The sequence below is a fragment of the Podarcis erhardii genome (assembly GCF_964252035.2).
Source record: "Podarcis erhardii genome assembly, chromosome: 1".
Taxonomy (NCBI): domain Eukaryota; kingdom Metazoa; phylum Chordata; class Lepidosauria; order Squamata; family Lacertidae; genus Podarcis; species Podarcis erhardii.
In genome coordinates, this window is record NC_138497.1 from 59,058,769 (window position 1) to 59,080,724 (window position 21,956).

The 21,956-nt window shown below is 38.2% G+C and overlaps 1 protein-coding gene across 6 annotated transcripts in view; it reads left to right on the top strand.

Moving 5' to 3' along the window:
- SHANK2 (SH3 and multiple ankyrin repeat domains 2) overlaps positions 1 to 21,956 on the top strand; it is a 353,024-nt gene that overhangs the window by 290,057 nt on the left and 41,011 nt on the right. For 4 of the 6 annotated variants that reach the window (XM_081833850.1, XM_081833852.1, XM_081833847.1 and 1 more), the window contains 3 exons: positions 7,942 to 8,077; positions 11,240 to 11,320; positions 16,064 to 16,084. In XM_081833850.1, the coding sequence (XP_081689976.1) occupies positions 7,942 to 8,077; positions 11,240 to 11,320; positions 16,064 to 16,084 (238 nt within the window). The remainder of the gene's footprint in view (positions 1 to 7,941; positions 8,078 to 11,239; positions 11,321 to 16,063; positions 16,085 to 21,956) is intronic. The other 2 variants (XM_081833848.1, XM_081833849.1) reach the window with 2 other exon arrangements.

Below are 21,956 nucleotides of genomic sequence, written 5' to 3' on the forward strand. Positions count from 1 at the left end.
GGAATCCATAGGTAGCATTCAAGGTTCTCTTCACATTCATTTGACAATAGGCAGTCAGCCCTAATACGACACAGCACTGGCTTGAGATGTATACTTTTCTTGGATACCTCAGGGATCTGATTTACAGGTTTAAACACTGTGAACTCTGTGGCCTCAGGGCTCTTTCTCACTCTAATTTTCTGTTCTCACAGTGTGAATTTTGAAGGATAGCTGCGTTTCTCTTCTTGTATTGGTTTGGGGAAGGATGAATTACATATTCATGTTGTTGTTTAGTCATTTAGTTGTGTCTGACTCTTTGTGACCCCAGGACCAGGGCACGCCAGACACCCCTTCAAGAACACTGTCCAACCATCTGGGCCTCTGTCGTCCCCTTCTCCTTGTGCCCTCAAATCTTTCCCAATATCAGGGTCCTTTCCAGGGAGTCTTCGCTTTTCATGAGGTGGCCACAGTATTGGAGCCTCAGGATTGGAGCCTCAGGATCTGTCCTTCCAGTGAGCACTCAGGGCTGATTTCCTTAAGAATGGATAGGTTTGATCTTCTTGCAGTCCATGGGACTCTCAAGAATCTCCTCCAGCACCATAATTCAAAAGCATCAATTCTTTGGCGATCAGTCTTCTTTGGTCCAGCTCTTACCTGGAGCAGGAACCGGCAAGCCACTCCAGTATCCCTGCCAAGAAAACCCCATGAATTACATAGATTTGCATTAAAATGTGAAAAAATTTCTCCCCCATTCCTAGGGGAGAATGGATCTTGCCTGCATAATTGACCCAGATCACTATGATGATGGTGATGATAGCCTACCCTTCTTCTGCAAGTTCCAGGACTGCTGTTGTTGGCATTGTTGAGAGACAATGGAGTGTGCCTTCGGGGGTGAAATCAACCCATTGCATTAGCAGCACCAAAGTGACTTCCTTAGGGCACAAGCTTGGGCAATGTGTATGGAGGTCCTGGGCTACCCAGACAGCAAGATTCCCATCTTGACCTCGCTGATGTGATCCAAAGGAAAGCAGAACAATATATTTGGCACCAGCTTTGCTGCAGGAGTTGCTGGAAGGAGACATACAAGATATCATCCAACTGTCTTTGTGTAGGGTTTAATCCTGAGGCTTTTCTTCGGAAGATATCCCACAGTGCAGCAGAATTTTACAACTGGAGCTTTCCTTCTCCTAGATGCACTGCCTTCCCAGGTTAATGTGTCTCATCTGCACCTCACTTCCCTCTCCACATGTGCTGAAGCCATCTTCTTGACTGTTGAGCCTACTATTGGTCTCATCCACTCAATTTTCCAGAGCCAGTCTTCACATGCAGGGGCAAGTGCCTAACTCACCAAGGGTTTGAGACCCATAAGCTATCCTCACCTGGTTTAGCCAGCCAGTTGAAGCAGTTTCCTGGGGTGTGGGTGCTGTTTAGCAGGTCTGTGTGGGTGAAGTTGTGTTGACCCTGAAAGTAGGAAGGTGTGCAGTGCGCACCCACACACACCAATGCCAGCATGTCCTGCCATATCCAGGGCTAAGGGCAATGTTCACCCATCCCACCCATCCTTCATATCAGGAAGAAGGAGCAAGATGCTTTCAAGCATGGCAGAACTAGGCAGCTCTGTCTCATTGCCTGGAACAGGAATGCATTTCTGCTTCAACACCAGAAATAGCTGTAACACTTTTAAGTAGGGGTTGATATATAGGATCAAGCTCATCAAAGATTAACATTAGTGTTGCCTGTTAAATTAATCTTAGTTTTTCATAAAGAACCAAAAGCAGATGTATATATGTAACTGTTTTGCAAAGCTGGTAATAAGGTAATATTTTTCATAAAAGTGTTCATAACTCTTTGACAGATTTGCGAATCTTTTATGTGTAGAGGCCAGTGTATGTACAAATTTGAGGCAGCTGGTAAAAATGTGTAAAATGAAAGTAGGATGAAGATTAGTGAATTTGTCCCAAACTTTTTGACAGGTTTGTGAATCGTCAGTGTGTAGAGGCAGATAGATAGATGATAGATAGATAGATAGATAGATAGATAGATAGATAGATAGATAGATGATAGATGATAGATAGATAGATAGATAGATAGATAGATAGATAGATAGATAGATGATAGATGATAGATAGATAAGGTCTGTGTGAGAGAGAGAGGGAGGGAGGGAGGGAGAGAGAATGGGTAGCACAATCTACCAGTTATATCATATGTATGTGAAATCTAGTGCTAGAATGAGAAATTCTCTTCTAACCTTCATGTATAGTACAGTGGTACCTCAGTTTAAGAACAGCCATTTACGAACTATTTGGTTTACGAACTCCACAAAACCAGAAGTAGTATTCCGGTTTGCGAACTTTGCCTCGGTCTAAGAACGGAAGCCGAACAGTGGAAGGGCACTGGTGGCAGGAAGCCTCATTAGGGAAAGAGCGCCTCAGTTTAAGAATGGTTTTGGTTTAAGAATGGACTTCTGGAATAATAATAATAATAATAATAATAATAATAATTTATTATTTGTACCTGCCCATCTGGCTGGGTTTCCCCAGCCACTCTGGGCGGCTTCCATAAAAACCAAAAATACACTAAAATATCACAGATTAAAAACTTCCCTGAACAGGGCTGCCTTAAGATGTCTTCTGAATGTCAGGTAGTTATTTATCGCTTTGACATCTGATGTGAGGGCATTCCACAGGGCAGGCGCCACTACCGAGAAGGCCCTCTGCCTGGTTCCCTGTAGCTTTGCTTCTCGCCATGAGGGAACCGCCAGAAGGCCCTCGGAATGGATTAAGTTCATAAACTGAAGTACCACTGTAGTTATAATAGCAATATGAACATGAAATAATGGACAGACATGAGAAAACACTTTGAACAATCACTCTTGGAAGGGGCTTGCATTACATATTGGTGAAATTAGGAATTAGAGTTTTGATGATGGGGTATACTTTTAGTTTTTGAACAGAAGTTATCTGTTGCTTCCCTTCAGATGGACAGGACAACTATATCAGTTTCTAAAGTAGCATCATCATATAATAATTTTCCTTCTTATTTCAACAATTTGCAGAAACTAAGTGAGGGTGGCCTTTACTAAATCCTGGTTGAATTTGTTATCATCAGCTGTTTTAGAATGAAGTCTCAAAAAAATTCTGAATGTCCCAGTTCTTGTGGTTTTAACTGAATTGATTTACATTGTACATATTATTTTATACAGTATTGCCTACTTATAACACTTCGAAAAAACAGATGTAACATATTGAGAAGAACACATTGGGACAATACATAGCTTCATTTGGGTCTGAGTTAAATGCTATCGATGTTGCCTTATGTTGCTTTCATAGTTAAACTTTTGTTATGAAATGGTCTTGTGACTAGATAAAAAAATAACAAATTGGATCAGACTGGTTTGACGCTAATAAGTGAGGGATGCTAATTTGTAATATTAACCACTCTGGTTCTGCAGCTTCAGTAACAGTGTGGCTGTGGCAGAAATCTGGCTATTCACATTGGGATAATAATATAATAATAATAATAATAATAATAATAATAATATATCTTTATTGTCATTGCCCCCCCTCGGGCACAACGAAATTACTTGGCTGCTCCATCCACCCAGGTAGGGCACTCCACACAAAATCAGAACAACTATAAAGAACACTAATTAAAACAATACAGTATAATACAGCAAGGAAGATTAGATGACTTTCAAAGTCCAGGCTTCCCATTCAGGGCCGAGATCGCTCTGGAGAAGACTTCAACTGTGTGATATTTATGAGCTGTTTCTTTAGAAATGGTGTATGTATGTTTTAGAGTGTGCCTTTTCAAGAGGAGAATGGAGGACATTCCTGGTAGGGATGACTCCTACTGAACATGAGAGGTAGAGTTTGTGGAGCCTTTTTGCTCCTCTCCAGGTTGAGTTGTCCTGCCTACCACATTGCCCACCTTACCTGTGGTCAACATCAGGTGGATCCTCTTGTATTACAGTGGTACCTCTGGTTATGAACTGAATTCGTTCCGGAGGTCCATCATGCAACTGCAGCTGTTCTCACACCACTTTCTCACACTGTCCTTCTCAGCAAGTCCCACAACCTACCAGTACCAAGTGTGTTTGCTTGAGTTGCTTCCCCCTGCCTTTCATTTATTCAAGTTGGTTGCTCAAAGAGTGTAGCAATTTTGGCCAGTTTTAATCTTGGGGGAATTGTGTTTGTCCTTAATGAGTTACAGTTGTGCCTCCTCTCATCCCCCAATGAAGAGTGCTTGGACTGTTTCCTCCACCATCTTTATTTCTGCCAATGCAGTACCCAGTGCTTCAAAAATGGCTGCTTCATCTAGTTCCTCACAGTCTAGGTGGAGTTTAGACCAGAAGTTTAGATGATTTCATCTGCTGCTTTTCCTATTTCTAAAATGCAGCACAAACTATTAGTTGTCAAAGAACATGGTATAGAACTAATTTTACAGTGGGTTCCTTTGTTGTGAACAAAATCAGCTCCTGCATATATTGTCCTTTAATATTTTACATGCCAGAATTTTTCTTTTTTCAGTCCTTCTCAAAATTACCCATATCAAACGTCTTTGAATTTCTACTACCTGTGTCAAGAAAAACCCACATCAGTAGCAAGAGGATATCAATTAAAATCACCTTCTGTGAACATTTCCCTTCTAGAAATTATTTTGCCACCTCAACATTCAAGTAGATGCAATAGCTGTACTGAGACTTGAGCCATTTACTGCTAATCTTGTTGGTGAGGGGGAGAAAGAAAAATGTAACCGTAATCACAGCTGCTTTGTGTGTGGGTTGGTGCATTAATGCATTAATCAAAACTCCCCATCTAGCCTAGAATACACATACACACACACTCCCAACTACAAAGATTATCGTAGGATAATATCACTTTCCAAGAGTCTTCGGTACCAGTTTTCTAAATATATCTGCCCAGTACCTAATTGCAACTTCCTACCCAGATTTCTAGTTGACAGGCACTGGATGACCTCATACTAGCAATTCAAGTCTCCCCCACATAATCTGATATAGCCAATTTGACCAGGCTCCCGCCATCAAACTGAACTCACCAATTTCTTCCTTCTACCATTCCACTTCACAGATTATGAATATGTTTGAGATAATCCCATCTTTTCCTGGATTCATTTGCTTATGTTGTTAGCTTTCTTCTCTGTCGTGGACAGCAGTTTTAGAAGCATGTTAGATAACAAGAAAACCTTTACATAATATAGACAGTTTGGGGCTGGCATGGAGCCCCACGAGGTACCCTATTGTTTAAGTTGGGCATTACCTGCAGAAGAGGTCACACTTACTTCATTATTTGCTACCGCTGTGCTGAAATTTTCTTTTGTATATTTCCACCATTATCAATTTGTTGGAAAAGAGGAAGGATCAGAAAATTATCAAAGGGAAGAGAAAATTTCAGTGAAATTTTCATGACTGTGGCACAGGATTTTGTTGCCTTTACCTAACTTTCATGGTAGCTTAGGGATTTAGCAAGAGTATAAATAAGATGACTGGTGGGTCTGTATTGTGTAGTCTTCCCTGGTACCTATGCTTCTTTAAAAGCACCCATCATGACATCTTTGGCTGAGAAGACCTCTCCTCACAGAGGGAAGGAGTTGTGAGCGGGAGCAGCTTCCCATAGCAGCAGGGAGGCGTATTCGGCTCCCTGCCTCTGATTGCCTCTGCTGCCATGGCCAAGCCTTTCAGCCGGCCAATAGGGCCGGCTGGTGGGCAGGGTTTAGCTCCCCAGTCGGTTCCTGCTTACATCGGCTCTCCCGCCCGCCCGCCCTTTTAGGTCAGCTTCCTCTGCGTATTGACCTTGCTATGGACTTCGGTTGGTTGCCTTAGTTGCCCAAGGGGCCTGGTAGAACTTTTTTATCAATTTGGCAAATTGGCACCAGCCTCTTTGTTTTTTTGCCTACCTCGTAGCAACTCATCACAACTTTTTTGGTATTGGCAGTTAGGCATTGGAATATGTGTACTGTGTTGGAGGTTTGGGTATGGCCATCATCTACCCCTCCTCTTTTGGGTATTCCGTTAAAGGAATCAGACGGTCATGCATCCTGTTCAATGCCCTGCTGGTGGCTAGGGCCATGGCACGACCCCCGGTGACATCATGGGGAAGCTTCCAGTTGCATAACAAGCTCCTCCCACTGGATGTTAACCCCTGAAATGACTCCCCGCTGTTTTATCCAGTGCCTAAGCCAATACCACTCACATGCTGTAACCAATAAAGTTGTGGCCTAATTTTGCCCATTAACCTAAAATAATGTGTCTTTGTGTTTTATTATAATCCTATGTGGGTGGCGGGTCCTCGACTCACAAAACACAACGGCTGTGTACCATGCACCTAACGGGGTTTTTTATTTTAAAAAGTTCTGGTATTTTTTGTTATAAAGAAATTGGTGCAGAAAGTTTTTTTTTTTTTTTTAATAGGACTTCCCTTAAAAACCAAATCAGAGTGCACCGATCTCAGGTGCTTGTTAGCCAACTTCCCCTGCTTCTTGAGCTTCCACTCAAGCCATGGAATGGACTTGTCAAGTAACTGCTTCCATGGGGCTTTGTCAGATAAGGAACAAAGGAGCTGCAGAGAACTATAACCTCAACCCTACACCCACCAAAATTGTAAAGAAATTCTAGAGTGATAGCAAATGGGAAGGAAAAAATAGTAGCCTCTTTCACAATGGAAGAAACTTTTGAGAAATTGAAAGACAAGTTTCAGCATAGTACAACCCTATTGTATGCTGCTGCTGCTGCTATCTTTTTCTTTGACATTTATAATGTTTGTCTTTGGGCTTATAGTCTTTGTGTTCCTGTGCCATATTGTCACTTCCCTCTTCTCTTGAGATGCTTGTTTAGGACCAAACCATAGAAGATTGGAGCTAGTAGTGGCCAAAGCAGGGGTGAATTGGATAAAGACTGTGGTACTGGGAGAGAAAAGATTTATCTCTTTTCCCATGTCACTTGCTTAATCTAAATCACCAAGCTGGTATTGACTTCTTAAGGAAATCAGCTATGTACCCATATGCTTTCCCTAATGTGGCACAAGCAATTGCAGAGAGGAAAAGGATATTTACATCAGGAAACTCCTTGTGATTGGAACCTATAATAAAGATGGCCATCCATAGTTTTCCTGGAGGTCAGACCCCAGAGGCCTCCAATGTGGAACTCTTCCTCCTCACCACCACCACCTGCCTGACTACACTAAAAGATTTAATGATTTTTGTTTTGTCATTTTTTCTGACTTTAAGAAGTTGAAGTTATGTAAGTTGCTTAGAGATTCTTTATGTAGCAAGTGACTAATGAATTTAAATAACAATAATATTTTATGAAAATAAAGTACATACCTTCTGAAGTGTACTTAAGTACTTTTGGGGGGGAAATCCAATGTGGTTTCTGTGCAGATTTGTGTCAAGAGCAAATTTTGGTCAAAGACACTTTATATTTAATTACACTCACAGCTGTCTGGGTACGCGTTAAAAGGCTGTCACGATTATGGTTTGGCTTCCCAGTGTGTTTACAAATCATGCAAGCAATAGATGTTTCTGGGGGCTGGAAGTCGCCATTATGGTTTATAAGCATGACAGGGATATAAAGAAAATGAGTCAAATTAAACTAATATCAATATATAGTATCTTTTGGTCTGTTGTACCTTATTTCCACTGCAGTGGAAAAATATTGATTCAATTCTCCATCTCTAAGTGCTTCCAAAATGTTAATTTGTGACAAGAATAATCAGATATGTGTTTAGGGGATTTTTATTGCTGGATTGGTGCTAGCCAAATAATAATAATTCTGAAACAGGAATATCTGCAGATTAGCTAGGGAGCTGCTGATTAGGTCAAAATCAAATTCTTTGAACACTCTTCAAAACCTTATAGATATTGTTTTACTTTATCTTTTACAATCAAGTATTATTTTCCACATGTTTTAGTATAACTCTGTCCTTTCTCTCTCTCTCCCTGCAGGTTAATAATGAAAATGTAGTTAAAGTTGGCCATAGGCAAGTGGTGAACATGATTCGGCAAGGAGGCAATCATTTAGTTCTTAAAGTTGTCACAGTAACCAGGAATCTTGATCCAGATGACACAGCCAGAAAGAAAGGTATATTCTTTTCATAGTTTGAACTGTTTATCGTATTTCCTTTCATTGAGAGAACAATGCAAATGAGAAATTATTTAGAAATATGTAACCCTCCATTAATAGAAAAAATACTGTATCACAGCAGTTTTGAAATCAAATATATCCCAAGAAAAACATTTTTAAAATAGCTGGAGGAAGGGCCCATCTAAGTGTTCTGAAAAATGTCCTTATTGAGAAGTTTTGTTTTGCAGTAAAACAAGAAAAGAACTAACGAGGGACAACAAAAACCCACAACATAAAATGCATAAATCCACAAGAATGGTGTGTAGGGTCTAATTGATCCCAGAGGTTTTTTAAAAACACAAAGCAACATATAATCTATTTATTTATTTATTTATTTATTTGATAGATTTACATTCCATCCTTCCTCCAAAATGGAGCAAAGGAATCTTGTGTTGTTAGCATACATATAACCTCATTATAAATTGTTACGTGAGTATAACAGTGCAGTTTACTGTGAGTTGCAAATGACTTTTACTTGAGCAGCTTATGCACAATTGCCACATTTACAACACCATGAATATGGGAGGCAGAATATTTACATAAAGCACACTGTTGCTGTGATTTTCTGCCATTGTGTCAATCACAGATATCATGCCTTCACCTTTTCCTGGTGTCAGCATAGGCAGGCTCTACCAATTTTGGAGCTGCCTCCCGCTTAACATCCCAGGCAGGTTGGCTATGTGTCTATGCTCAGCTCAGAGTCTGATCAACTCCAGATACAGGTATACCAGGAAAATAATATTTTGGGATGTTCACTCAATTGTGGTTTGCTTACCTTCCAAGCAAATATAGGCATTTAAACAGACACTATCAGGTCACAGTTGTGCATACCAGCTTTAGTTTTATTATAAGAAAGAATGATCTCAGACTTGTATTTGTGGACTAAGATTGCTGCATTCTCATGCACTGAAGAAAGGAAAATCACTGTCGTTCCATTCCTTAGCACATAATATGTAAGTGCAAAAACAAAAAATGCTGCTGTTGACACTTCTGAATTTGTGGGAAAGGAACTCTGGGGGGATTTCTGGTTGCTTGTTTTTTCAATGTTGTTGCCATAGTCAGGTTTTTCCTGCTTATTGGTGAAAAAGTTGTTATATTCTGTCCAGAAGACTGTAAATAGGTTGCTCGTTTGTCAACCGCTGTCTCACCTGGAATTTGAGCTGCTGATCGCAGAGATGCCCAAGGCAGCTCTCAACAACACATTTTGCAAATATCTTCCTGTAAACAGATAAAATCTAAAGTTTCTCTATGAAGTGTTGCCATTAAGTCTGCCCACCTGCAGAGGGGGAGGTGCAAGTTGTTTGCAATTTTAAAGATGCAATTGAGGTGAAAATGACCCCCAAAGCAGAATAAATAAGTATTGTTCAAATGAAGTCTACAAGTAGCTATGAGGAAAACAATAGTTTGGCTGGGTAAACAAGGACCTTCTCACTGATAAAAATGTTTAATATAGAGTATTAAGGTTTGAAAATGAGTTTTATTAGCCTTTTGGGTATTATTGACCTCTAATATAATTTGTAGTGATACTGAGGAAAGTGAGTAATTTGATATGAAAACATACTTTTTTCATCTTCTATTTTCCTTTTCACAAGAAATTGAAATAAAAGGTTCTAGGCTAAGTATATGTAGACATGACAAGTAACTAATAAATTAAGCAGCATTTTGTGAGGTCATTTTGACCCCTAGCACCTAATGTGCATGGTTTTTCAATTTTTTAGTCATTCCAGTGGGGTGGAGTGACTTGGAACACCACATACCAGTTCAAACCTCATAATAATTGAAGAATACATAGAACCTGGAATTGTGGAAGACTTGCACAGAAGTTTTATTTTTATTTTCAGCACTGTTGGAGTACATATGACCTCAATTATTGATGGGAGGTTAAGTTCAATTTGCACAATTTGAGCTTCATCCCACAATTTAATATGTGTTGTATTATTTTACGAAAGAGTTAATTTCCAAAGTTGAAAAAATGCTCTTTTTTAATAGACATCAATTGACATGAGAACTAGTTCTGCACTTTTGGAAAATGTGCATGAATAGCCCAACCATGTGGGCGGGGCTTGTTTAATGGGTCTTTCCTGATTGATTTGAATCCTACATACTATCTCTTATAGCATGATCATTTCCTGCATATTCATTTGCCATGGTCTTGTGAAAAAGGGGTCGATAGCATAGTGCATTTACATATGAAGCTCATTTCCTTTTGAAATAACTTGGCCAAAAATATGTCTGCTTGGAGTTGCTCTCCATTATCTACTTCTGAAGCAGGGCATAAGTCAGTTGTACAGTTTGAATGCATGACCCATTAAGCTCAAACAGCTGCCAGTTTTATATATGTGACTTTCAGTAACAAACGTAGTAAGGGCTACTTGAGATAAGCTGATTTGGGCAGGGTAGCAAAAATTGATATAATACACTCTGGATGTAACAACTTAAATATTTATCTCTGGTTGTAAGTTCTGGAGCATTTGACTGCTTTGAGCTCCACACAGCTAATGTATCATTGTTTTGTAGGCTACAATGACTTCCGTGTCTAACTCAAACTATCAATGAACACAGCTTCAATCATTTTCTTTTTAGTTCAGTTTACAATACAAAAGTTGTGTATAGCCTATTGCTTTTCAAAGATTTAGAAGCATTATTATAAACTGTCACTTTCTATGGTTCTCCTGTTCACTGCTTGTGTCCAGTCATGATTTCTGGTCAAACCCACTTGTCAGTCAGATAACTTTCAGGTTATTTGCTGCTGTTGACATGAGCTGTTCATGTGAGGCTCTTTGAGTAATGTAGAAATGCAGAGCTTACAGACTTCTACAGTACCATGTCTCATTTGATAAACCTTTAAGCATATAAGATTCAATAGCATAAGCTTAGTTGTGAACCCGGCATGAATATCTCCTAAAATAAAATATATGTCAAAGAAATACTGTGGTGTCTTCCTTTCCTATGTGTGGAAACTGCTCTATGTAAACGTTCAGTTAACTGATTAGCTACATAGAGAAAAACATATTTTCATTTAATTAGTAATGCATTTTTGTGTTGAATATGAATAATGCATATATGAGCATGCAGTGAGTGCTGTTTCTTATCATGTATGTCCTTCTGTTTAATGCAAAGCCCCACCACCTCCAAAACGGGCTCCAACCACTGCACTGACCTTGCGGTCTAAGTCAATGACCTCAGAACTTGAAGAGCTTGGTAAGAAAGTGTTTCTTAATGAGCATGCTGCAATAGCAGAGATGAAAAGGCAATGTTAAGACTGTTTGAAAGTGAACTGCACCCTGTACAGAACGTGGTACTGGAAAATAAATTCCATGGGAATGTTGCTTTTCTGGAGATTCCCACGTGTGCATGATGAGCATGAGTGACCTTGTTGTGTTTAATTTTGTTTCCAGCTCTGCGACAGAATGTGTTTTATCATTTATGTGCATTGTTATTTTACACATTAATTTAAAGCTATAAGCATATTTTATTAGCTTGTTTTTCCCCCCTAAGAAATCAGTTTATCTAATATTGTTTTATTTTAAATTTCTGTGGCCTCTCATTAGTGGACAAAGGTAAGCTGCTAGCTGTCGTTCTATAAAAGCTGACCCAGAAACAAAGTGTTGTACCTGAAAGGAAACTATCTCTTATTGGTGTTCATTGCCCCCAATCCAGCAAAAGCAATTTGTTAGCTTAAAGCAGGTTTCGGCTCTCAGATGTTCCCTACCATAATTTTTATCTCTCCTCCTGGATTAGGGCCTTTATTTATTTATTTATTTATTTATTTATTTGATCCAGTGCAATCCTATGGATGTGTACTCAGAAGTAAATCCCATTGAGTTCAGTGGGCCTTACTTGCAGGTGTGCGTCTATAGGATTGCAGCCTGAATTTGCATGAACAAGAACATTTTTAATCTTTACTTCACCTATTTTTGTGCAGAAAAAAATAGCGTTATAGTAGTAGAATCCATTTTTACAATATTTAGTTAAAATATTTCTGATATAAGGTCTTTTTTATTTAAAGAAAACAGTTCAGCATTTTCCTACCTTTTAGTAATCAAATATTTGTTACATAGAAAACACTTTAGATATCCTGATGTCTAGTGCTGGATCTAGACACATCAAAGAAGTGTTTCAGTTTAAAGCGTAAATTTAAACAGGGAAAACAGGTAGAGAAAAAGGGGACTCCACATTGCCATCTGGTGGCACATATTGCACATACAATGCATATAAATCACTATTTCTTTACCAGTCTCGCTGAGTCCTAGGTAACATCGAGTTTGTTTATTTAACACCTTTAGAGGTATTAAGCTGAAACATTTTAAATTAGAAATTACAGAGGTTTCTCAAATGAAGAGTTTATTTTTTATATAACCTTCATTTAAATTTATTTCTTGATTGTGAATTATCAGCAATTTTATTCAGAAATATGCCCTCCTTTGTACTATTTCCTGCTTTAAATAACACAACAGACCAGTTGCAATTAATACTGTTTAGGTTTTGGAGGGATTAGGTGGGAAATAGGGGGCTATTTTATATGAGAGTTATTGGGTTTTTAAATTTTTTTTGCCAGCCATAAAATTCCTGTTTCACTTGCTTTGAATATCATGAAGTTATCCTTTTAAACAAATTTTTGTATCATAGCACAGTCCTTGTTCATTCGCCATAGAAAAATGGGAAAGGCTCCCTTATGAACCATAAAAATAATGATCTTGTTGGCTAACTAGGGCATTTTTCTTCAATCTGGACATTGTAAGCTAACAAGAAGTTACACCTGAGCAGAGAGAGTAATCACCAGAGTGACCTATTTAAGCTATGAAAATGTGTAGTACTCAGTGTAATTGACTTCCTCACAATGCTGCCTTTATAGGTCTTAGCATCCGACTCACGAACCATTTTGAGATTCAGGAAAAAGCTTTCTTTGGGCCACAACTGCACCTTCCTTCTGAGCTCCTTTCTTTTCCCCAATAAAATCACACAACTTCAAAGGAATGGCAGTTCTTCTCCGGCTGTAATTTGAAATCAACTGCCATCAAGGGAAGACTTGGCCTCCACCATGGGCCTGAGTGAATCACAGCAGCTCAGTCTCACTCGCTTGCATCAGAGGTCATCGTTGGGAGCCTGACAGCTACCTGCAAGAGAAAAGTTGCTTCTGTCAGGGGCTGAGCAAGTTACACTCCCTTCCCTCAGAGGAGATGTTGCCTAGTAGGCAGTGGTGAAAAGGTGATATCAGCAAAGATGAGATCAGGAAATGCCAGAATGATTAATCCTGGAACCATGTGGATATCGTGGTTGCTCACCATGTCCACAGGGGGCGATTACTGCGGCCCCTTTGCTCTCTGCCTTCATCCCCGGCTACCAGGCCGCACTCGCTTGCTGGCCAGCTGCTGCTGGGGAAATTCCCCATGGCCAGCAGTATCAGTGGGTGGTCTTCCCACCAAGGAGGGCAAATTTGAATGGGAGCTGGAATGAAATAAGCTCAGCAGGAAGGTCTAGGTGTGTCCATAGGAAAACTTGTGTTTTCTTATAGTTCTTGGTAGAATGCTAAGACCTATAAAAGCAGCTATGGAGGGAATCAATTGCTACACGTTTTAACACTCTAAACAGGTCAGCCTGATAATTACTCTGTCCAGGTCTAACTCTAGTTAGTTCACATTTTCTCTAAAGAAATACAAGAAAAGCTCTTGCCTTCTGGTTGCACATATTGGGTGTTTTATTTTTGAGAAGTCTATCACTGAAAGGATAGACATAAATAACCTTAAAGGAGTTGGCAATAAAGAAAATGTCTTCCTGACCATTATAATATAGAAACTTGAGGTTTCTTCATCCTTCATAATTTTTATATTAAATGGTTATATAATTTTATAGAAAATTACGGTAAGTACTTTGCTATGATGAAAAATTGTCTTAAGAGCTAGAGATATCCACACCAAACGTGATTCAAAGTCCATGAATGTATGAGTAGGAACTTCCTTATTTACTTCCATGACATAATTGTAAGCAAGGTTTTCTGGAATTGTGTTGAAGAGAACAGGACACCCTTGATTATACAGGGAAGGAGCACACAATACTTAAAATACTCCTGCATGCCTACCAATGCTGCTAAATATGCAAAGGCTTTACTCCTCTGCAAACTTAGGAGTAAATACCACTAATGTCATTTCTATGTTCCTCTGTGTAAACTTGCATAGGTTAAGGCTGTAGATGTGATGGTGTCTTTTGAAAGACCACCTACCATTTATAAAAGTATGCAAACGTTCATGCTGCGCAGAATATGGAGTTGAAAATTACGTTTAGTCATGGCAATAGTTTAGATTATTATTGTTGTTGCTGCTGTTGTTACTGTTTATCAACTTCCTTTCATCAGTGATGTCTAACAAAAATAGTTCAAGAAACTATATCTATTGTGCACATAAATGTTTTATTAACTAGTTTAAATGGCTTTAAAAATATTTTTTTTTATTTGCCAGTATATAAAAAAGATAGACTTACAGGAAGCTGCCATAAGAACATAGTACAAATATTTGTCTATATATCCAAAATTTCTACAATGACTCTCCATGGTTTCAGATGGGAATCTTGCCCAGTCCCATCTGGTGATGCCAGGGATTGAATTTGGAACATTCTGCATGGAAAGCATGTGCTCACTGTTTATCATTGAAAGTGTATTTGTATTGTCCCTCTTCTTAATGGGTTCCTCTTCCTACTTTTCTCTGTACTCTCTCTTCTTAAACTGAACCAGCCTCCCCCCACTCCACTTTCACAGGGCCATTCATTCCCCTTGAAAGCAGTGGGGGGATGTTGGTGACTTTTATAGTGATGGGTGGGAAGCAATCAAAGAACTTTGGAGTCCATGTGGGTCTACACTTCAGTCATGAATACTTTATTTTTTTAACAATAGAAAAGCTTTGTTGCCACAGTAAATGACAACAGCCACCATTCCCCACCACCACCCTCAATAACGCCTCTAGGAATAATACTACATCATGACACAGCATAATTCTCAGGGGGCATTCTGTACTGAATTACAAAGGAGTGTCAATGCACTGCTCAGGGCAGCCAAGCTGCCACTTGAAACATTGGGAGAGTTTTTTAGGGTCCTTTACAAATATCCTCTCCCATCCCACCCTGAAGATAAGCTCACTCCCACCCTAAAGTTCTTTGATTCTGATCTTCAGGGGCGGGTGTTATTCTTCCCCACCTCGAAAGCAACAATAGTCTGGGCTGAATGTCCAACACTACGATTTTCTTATTTGTGACCAATAATATTTCTTACCTTGTGGTATTCCAGTGGAATTTCTTTCTTTTCTTTTCTTTGAACACATGACAGTGCCCTCTTTCTTGTGAATGAATTGTTTTGTTTAAAAACTCCCCCTCAGTTTTAAACCAGTTTTTCTATTCTGTGTATTAAGGGGCTGCTATTTTGGAGGAAACAGCCCATTGGGTCAAGGAACTAATTTAGTGGTTCTGTGGAGCTCATGTTCAGCTTTGTGCCCCCTGTAATATTACACGGCTGCTTCCCAATTAGTGTTGCACAAGCTCTAATTCATGTCTGCCCCTCTTTAGAATTTGCACTAAGATTGTCAGGAACGAATGGCCTAAGAAATTGTCACAATTCTTTCCCCTTTGAATTCAAACTCTTAAAATATTCCCCGCCACCGCCCCTCCACAATCATGCTGATATTTTTTAAAATCTAAATCATGCTGTTTAACTTTTGGGATGAGATCTTCCTTTTCGGCATAGCCATGGTATTCTGCCTTTTAGTTTGTATCTTTTGGAATTAGAGTTTAAACATAGCCTGTGCTAGTTTTGCTAATGCTTATGGTGATTTGAAAAAGGGAAAGCATAGTACTGAGTACGCTCAGTGTTGGTGCTTGAGACTCAAACAGGGATTTATCATTTTAGAATGACCTTCTCTTCACATTTTATTTACCATTCATTCCCTTTCTATTTTCAAGCTTCAGTACGGAAGAAGAAGGGTAAGGGGAAGCATTTTATCTCTTTTAATTTGTTTTTTCTCCCCTACACCTTTTCATATTAAAGGAGGATACATAGTTGTAAATGGTCCAGTTTGTCAGTCATAAAAATAATTTATTAATATGTTTTAGCTATTTAGATAATGAACTGAAATCACAAAAAATAACCTAATTTCCTTCACATTTGAAATAGATGATCCCATTTCTTTCTTTTGTCTTGCCTCCTTCATCCCCTCTTCCTCTCCCTTTATATGTTTAAGATCCCTTCCCAGTTGTTCCCCAGACATTATTTCAAAGTTACTGTGCTAACTGGTGATCACTTAGGGCTATTTCATGCATGGCATGTCCCCAGGTAGGAAAAAAATATGTGCACACACGTCATGTTGTATGTCTGTTCTGCTGTGGTTACCTGTATTTGGAACCACCTGCTGCAGCTTCTGAACATGTGTAACCAAGGCAGAATAAACACTTGTGCCATTTTCATGCCCAACAGTGTATGTGGGTGTACACATATTTTTCTGCACTGAGTTTCCCTTCATGTAGGAAACTCATGAATGAAGCAGCCCTATGAAAAGCAGTGGCAAGTAACCGGAGTTTGGTGTAGTCCTGCATCACTTATTTCACTTGCCTGCTTAATAGCCAGTCGTTACCTACAAAACCACACTGCCTCTGTCTCAAAAATAGGCACCTCACACACACCTTGAGTCTTTACCTGGAGAACTGCTGCTCTGCATAATTTCAGGTTGAACTTAGCATCTTCCACACTGTCCCGTATGCATGGAATGCCCTCCCTGAACTGATCCATAAGGTCACGACTCTCCTCTCCTTTATCTCCTTGAGACCCACCTCTGCTGCAATGCCTACTGAGCCTATTGCACAACTTGCAATGACAGATTGCTAAGTGAAAGGACAGATGGGGATTGTTGACATTTTGTAGTAATACTAATTATAAATAAATATATGTATATAAAGGTTGCATATATTTAGCTGCATCCCTTTTCTTCCTTACCCTTTGTATGTCACCTGCTTTCTTCAAGGCAGGGAACTTTGTTTTTTTGTTTTTTGTTTTTTTTTTTTTTTGTATATATGATTGCCTAGCACACTGCTAATCCATAGAGGTAGAAGAAATTGAGGATAAGTCATGTGTAGATTACAGAGTTGTGTGAAGCATTAACTTTGATGCTGTGTTACAGTGGTGAAGCAAAGTGGCTGGAGTTAAATTTACTTAATTTTGTTTTTTGTTTTACACTTTTCCCAGCTCTCTCGTTTCTCTTCCTTTTGTTGATCATATTAACAAGAGCTCCAAGTACACCTACAGCACTGCCACTCAAACCCTTCTACAGAAACCCATATAGAATCAAACCTCTTAACTAGTTGTGAGCCCCAGTGACTTGGAACACTTTGTAGTGTAGATGGGTTCTCCAATAAGTATAATGTTTGTATGTGTGTGTGTGTGTGTGTTTGCTTGCTTTTGTTTCACTGAGGGGGAGGGTAAATGCCCTGAATATGGCTTTTGAAACCATGCACATCCAGGTCCACTTCACGTGTTAGAACATTTAGTGTATATATGCAGTCCATACTCTAAAACTGACATCCACTTTGAACGATGTATACGTTGACACAAAAGTCATTACTTGTGCCAGAAAGTCAAGAATTTGTCTCTGCCACATATACACATACTTTAAAGCATATATGTTTCTTGTAAAGCAGACCTCACATGTGTAGAATTGCCTTTATGTAAAGTTGCATTGTACTTTGCATGGCATTCTATATAGGCAGGGGCTGTCCCAATAGCAGGCATAGGTCCATATGGATATATTTGGTGTTTCCCGTGAAATTGAAGAAAATAAGGGAGCCCCTTCTTACTCTTAATCAGAGCCCCTTATTTACAATGGAGCCACTGGATCAGGGCCGTGGTTTAGCTATACAGTTACGAGATAGAATTCCTTGTAAGATTAAAATCAAATATTATGTCTTCCGCTACTTTTAACTTTACTTCTGAATGTTGCATAGTGTTGCTAAAAAAAACCAACTTCTCAATCTGGAATACATCTTTTTAGCTTCCAGTTGTAGACTCACCTGCCAGTAAGCCCCATTTAACTCAATGGAGCTTACTTCTGAGTAAACTTTTACAGGATTGCACTGTTACATTGCTATTTTCCCTTTCATCATCCTTCTCAAACTCAGAACTAAGCCATTCAACTTTAAAATACACATTATTTCAACTTGGAAACTGGTCTTATTTATTTAGATTAGATGATTAGATTATATTATTTATTTATTTAGATTAGATGAATTAATCTAAATTGTAGGAAATTTTTTGGAGTATCCACTGCTTAGCAAGGTGGCTAGTCTAGACCATGAACTCCATGGGAAAAAATCTTAAAATTAGCAAAACAAATAACACAGAGAGATTTTTGCATAATTCAGACAAAACTTTTGCACACCTTTTGTATCTCATAGAGTTTTAGAACAATATATTATATAGCAATATATTTCCTCGTATAATGTCTATGCATCCTTGCACCGATCCAGAGATCACATATACATGTATATGTATGTGTATGGTGTCTCCCAACCTTTTAAAGGATTTCTTCATTTTAGCGGATAGACCCAAACTAAGTGCGCCAATGATAGGACATATGGGGATAGGGCACCTCCATTGAAATGAACAATGAATTCCATTAACATGTCTTGGTGAAAACAAGATTTATCAGGGCATGTGATAATGCAATGCCCAACAAATCCCCACTGAATCAAACAAAAACATACCCAAACAACAAGCTATATGATTATTTCACCAGTACAAGCACAATATGACTAGAACTTTTAAATTAAATTGAAAAAAATGAAACAGCAACGAAATAAACTAGCCTATCTATAGATTATTATTTTTTAAATAAATCATGAGGCAATGATGGTTTACATGACCAGATAGGTATGGAATTTGTAGGGGGAGCAGGTTTTGCATAGCTATTTTGGAACACTTTTCTAATTCATCAGTACCAAATTTTATCCTAGTGAATTTGGTGTATTAAGCAATGTCAGGTTTCCTTTGATCTTATTTGAGATTTTAAGCCTAGCTAGTTGGTTTTTCCCCCTGAACAGTTTCTAAACTGGATATTGTTCAATTCTCCATCTATAAGTGCTTCCAAAATGTTGATTTGTGACAAGAATAATCAGATATGTGTTTAGGGGATTTTTACTGCTGCCAAATAATAATTCTGAAACAGGAATATTTTTGCCTTCCTCTATTTTTGTTGATACTCTTTTTTTTTTTTTTTTTGTTTATACTCTTGGGGGTATAAATTTTAATTCTAGAAGAATATTAGAATATCGCCTGCAGAAACATTAGGTTGGGTCATAGTGCAATTTAACTCACCTAACAAAACAATGTTTAATAGTGGTATCTTCTAAAAGAAACGAATCAGTGGCATTGATAATAAAAGCAATAATATTTATAGTACATGGTATAGTATCATTTTTCCCCCCCAAAAAAGTGTGAAATGATGGCATTTGAAACAATTAAGACATAAATTAAATCCAATACTTGAATTCCAAATGTAATAGGGACCGAAAAGTGGCCTCATGTGAAAAGGCTACACACTGCGATTACAGGTATTTCAGCACTGTGGAATAGATCATAGGACTTTCACAACCAAGAAATAGTGAAAGCAGACATGATACCAGCTCTAAAGTGTTCACACCTTCAAATATGATGATAATCTCGGAAAGATGTTTTGGACAGAATTATTTAAGTCATCAGAAAGAAACCTTACCATCAAAGATATGGATATTCCTGACGCTACCAATCTAACATGGATCCTCTGAAGGATATTTGTGTAAGTATTAATTGCTGACACCAAATGAAAATCTGAGTTAATATTACTATTTCATGGTATGCAGTTTTAAGTTTTGTGGAGATGTGTTGAATGCACACTTAATCATTTTTAAATGGGGTGATCTTCTGTCTTTTCTTAGCAAATTTATTAAATAACTGTTCATTTATCCCAATGAGGTTAAGCCATATTTATTAGTATAGCAAGGAACCAGACTTCACTTGTTTTCTAATATGTATCAGTAAGAACGTTATCTGTTAAAGAGGTACAAAGGAGTTAGTGAGGAAAGAAATTCAAGGGGTGAATTTTTAAGTTCTGTTCAGTACTTTCTGGGAGTTCTCAGAGATAATGAATCCAGGTGCTGAATATTTCTGAAACATTCAGCATGATTTCATAATCAGGTGGTGAAAATTAGTAGTGCTTCTGAAAATGTTTGCAGTCCTTAATACATGAGGGCTTTTAAAGCTTCCATGTTGCCATTGTTCTTGCTGTCTATTATGAGCAGAATACTCATACAATTATAACTGGTTATGCATCCCCACATGTAAAGCACTTCATTGTCTTTCTTCACTAGAGAAAAGTAATTGAGGGTGACTTTGCCATCCCAGTGAGGAAAACATTGCAAGAGAAAATAAAGTGATGGAATCGTAAGTATTCAAGAGAATCATATTACTACGGCCATTAGGTGTGAAATTTTTGAGCAAAACCCCTGGAAATTGTTGGCTGCAAGATGAGTAAGACTTTATTATATATTTTTAGACTGTTTGTTATTTAAGATTTTCAGAATTTAAAGGTTGCACACAGAGCGCATTTTCAAAGCTTTTAATCTTTTTGTCTTTCAGGTGCTGTAATGCTGCCACTGTGACTTAAACTTCAGTATGCCTTATTTAAGGTACCAGAGAGGTGGACAGCATACTCTTCCTTTCTCTCATTCTTTCTTTCCTTTCTTCCTGATTTCCTTCCTTATTTTTTCAAGGCCTTTTCTTCCCATTCCACATTGTTTGTTTTTTCAGTTGTTAACAATGTCATGTTGACTCCTAATTAAAACTGTAAAATAAATTACTCTAGGCATCTTGTAGTTTGTTTTCATTTGCCTTGCTCGATTCTACAAGCTGGCTCATGTGTTTGCAGAATTGCACCATAACTTACTATAATGTTTGGAAGATTGATTCCCCATCTCCAAATTCCATCTCTTCGAATGCTGGCTCAAATCTAGCACATTTTGTTTCCACTTATTTTCTCAATTCTGAAAACCTTCCATGTTTTCAGAATGAAATAACTTTTTTTTTTTGAAAAATAAATACTGTGTTTCTAAAATAACTGTTGCTTCTGCAATGTAAAATATCTCTTTTGTTGTAAGATTACAAACGTATGGAGCATCTATGCATACATTCACACATAATATTTTTTTTCATCTGCATCTGTGGATTTGAGTTGTCATTCCATGTGATGGAGTAAGGTATAATCTAGCATTAGATAACAATGTTATCATGAGGTTATCTTATCCCTAGCAGCTGGTTGTTTGGAATGACTAATTTAGAATGACTTTTCCTTTGTTTCTTCATTCGATAGAAACCACATTACAGAAAGGAAGGATGAGATTGGGGGTCAGTATGTTCATAAAGCTTCCCAGTAGAATTAATTCAGCAGCAATATTAGTAAATATTCCCAAAAGGCAGATAGTCTAAAATTTGGCCAGCAAAGAATTAATGGATCCCTAGATACGATTCAAATGAATATCAAGTGATTCAACCTGTGTGGCTCTGTGTTCCCTAAGTCTTAAATGTTTTTACTAAAAACTATTCTTGAAGCACGGCATATGTATCTAATATGACCCAGTCATCTCTTATTAGTTTCTGCCCATTGATTATAGTATAATTTATTAATCTATAAATATTATCTTTCATGCATTAGAGTGAAATCTGATTACTGAAGCACACATCATATTTTCCAGATACCTTTTTAATTTGCACCTCTTCCAGATAAGAGGTATATAGGTGTTAAGATGTTAGGTGACAGGATTTGTAAATCTGTTG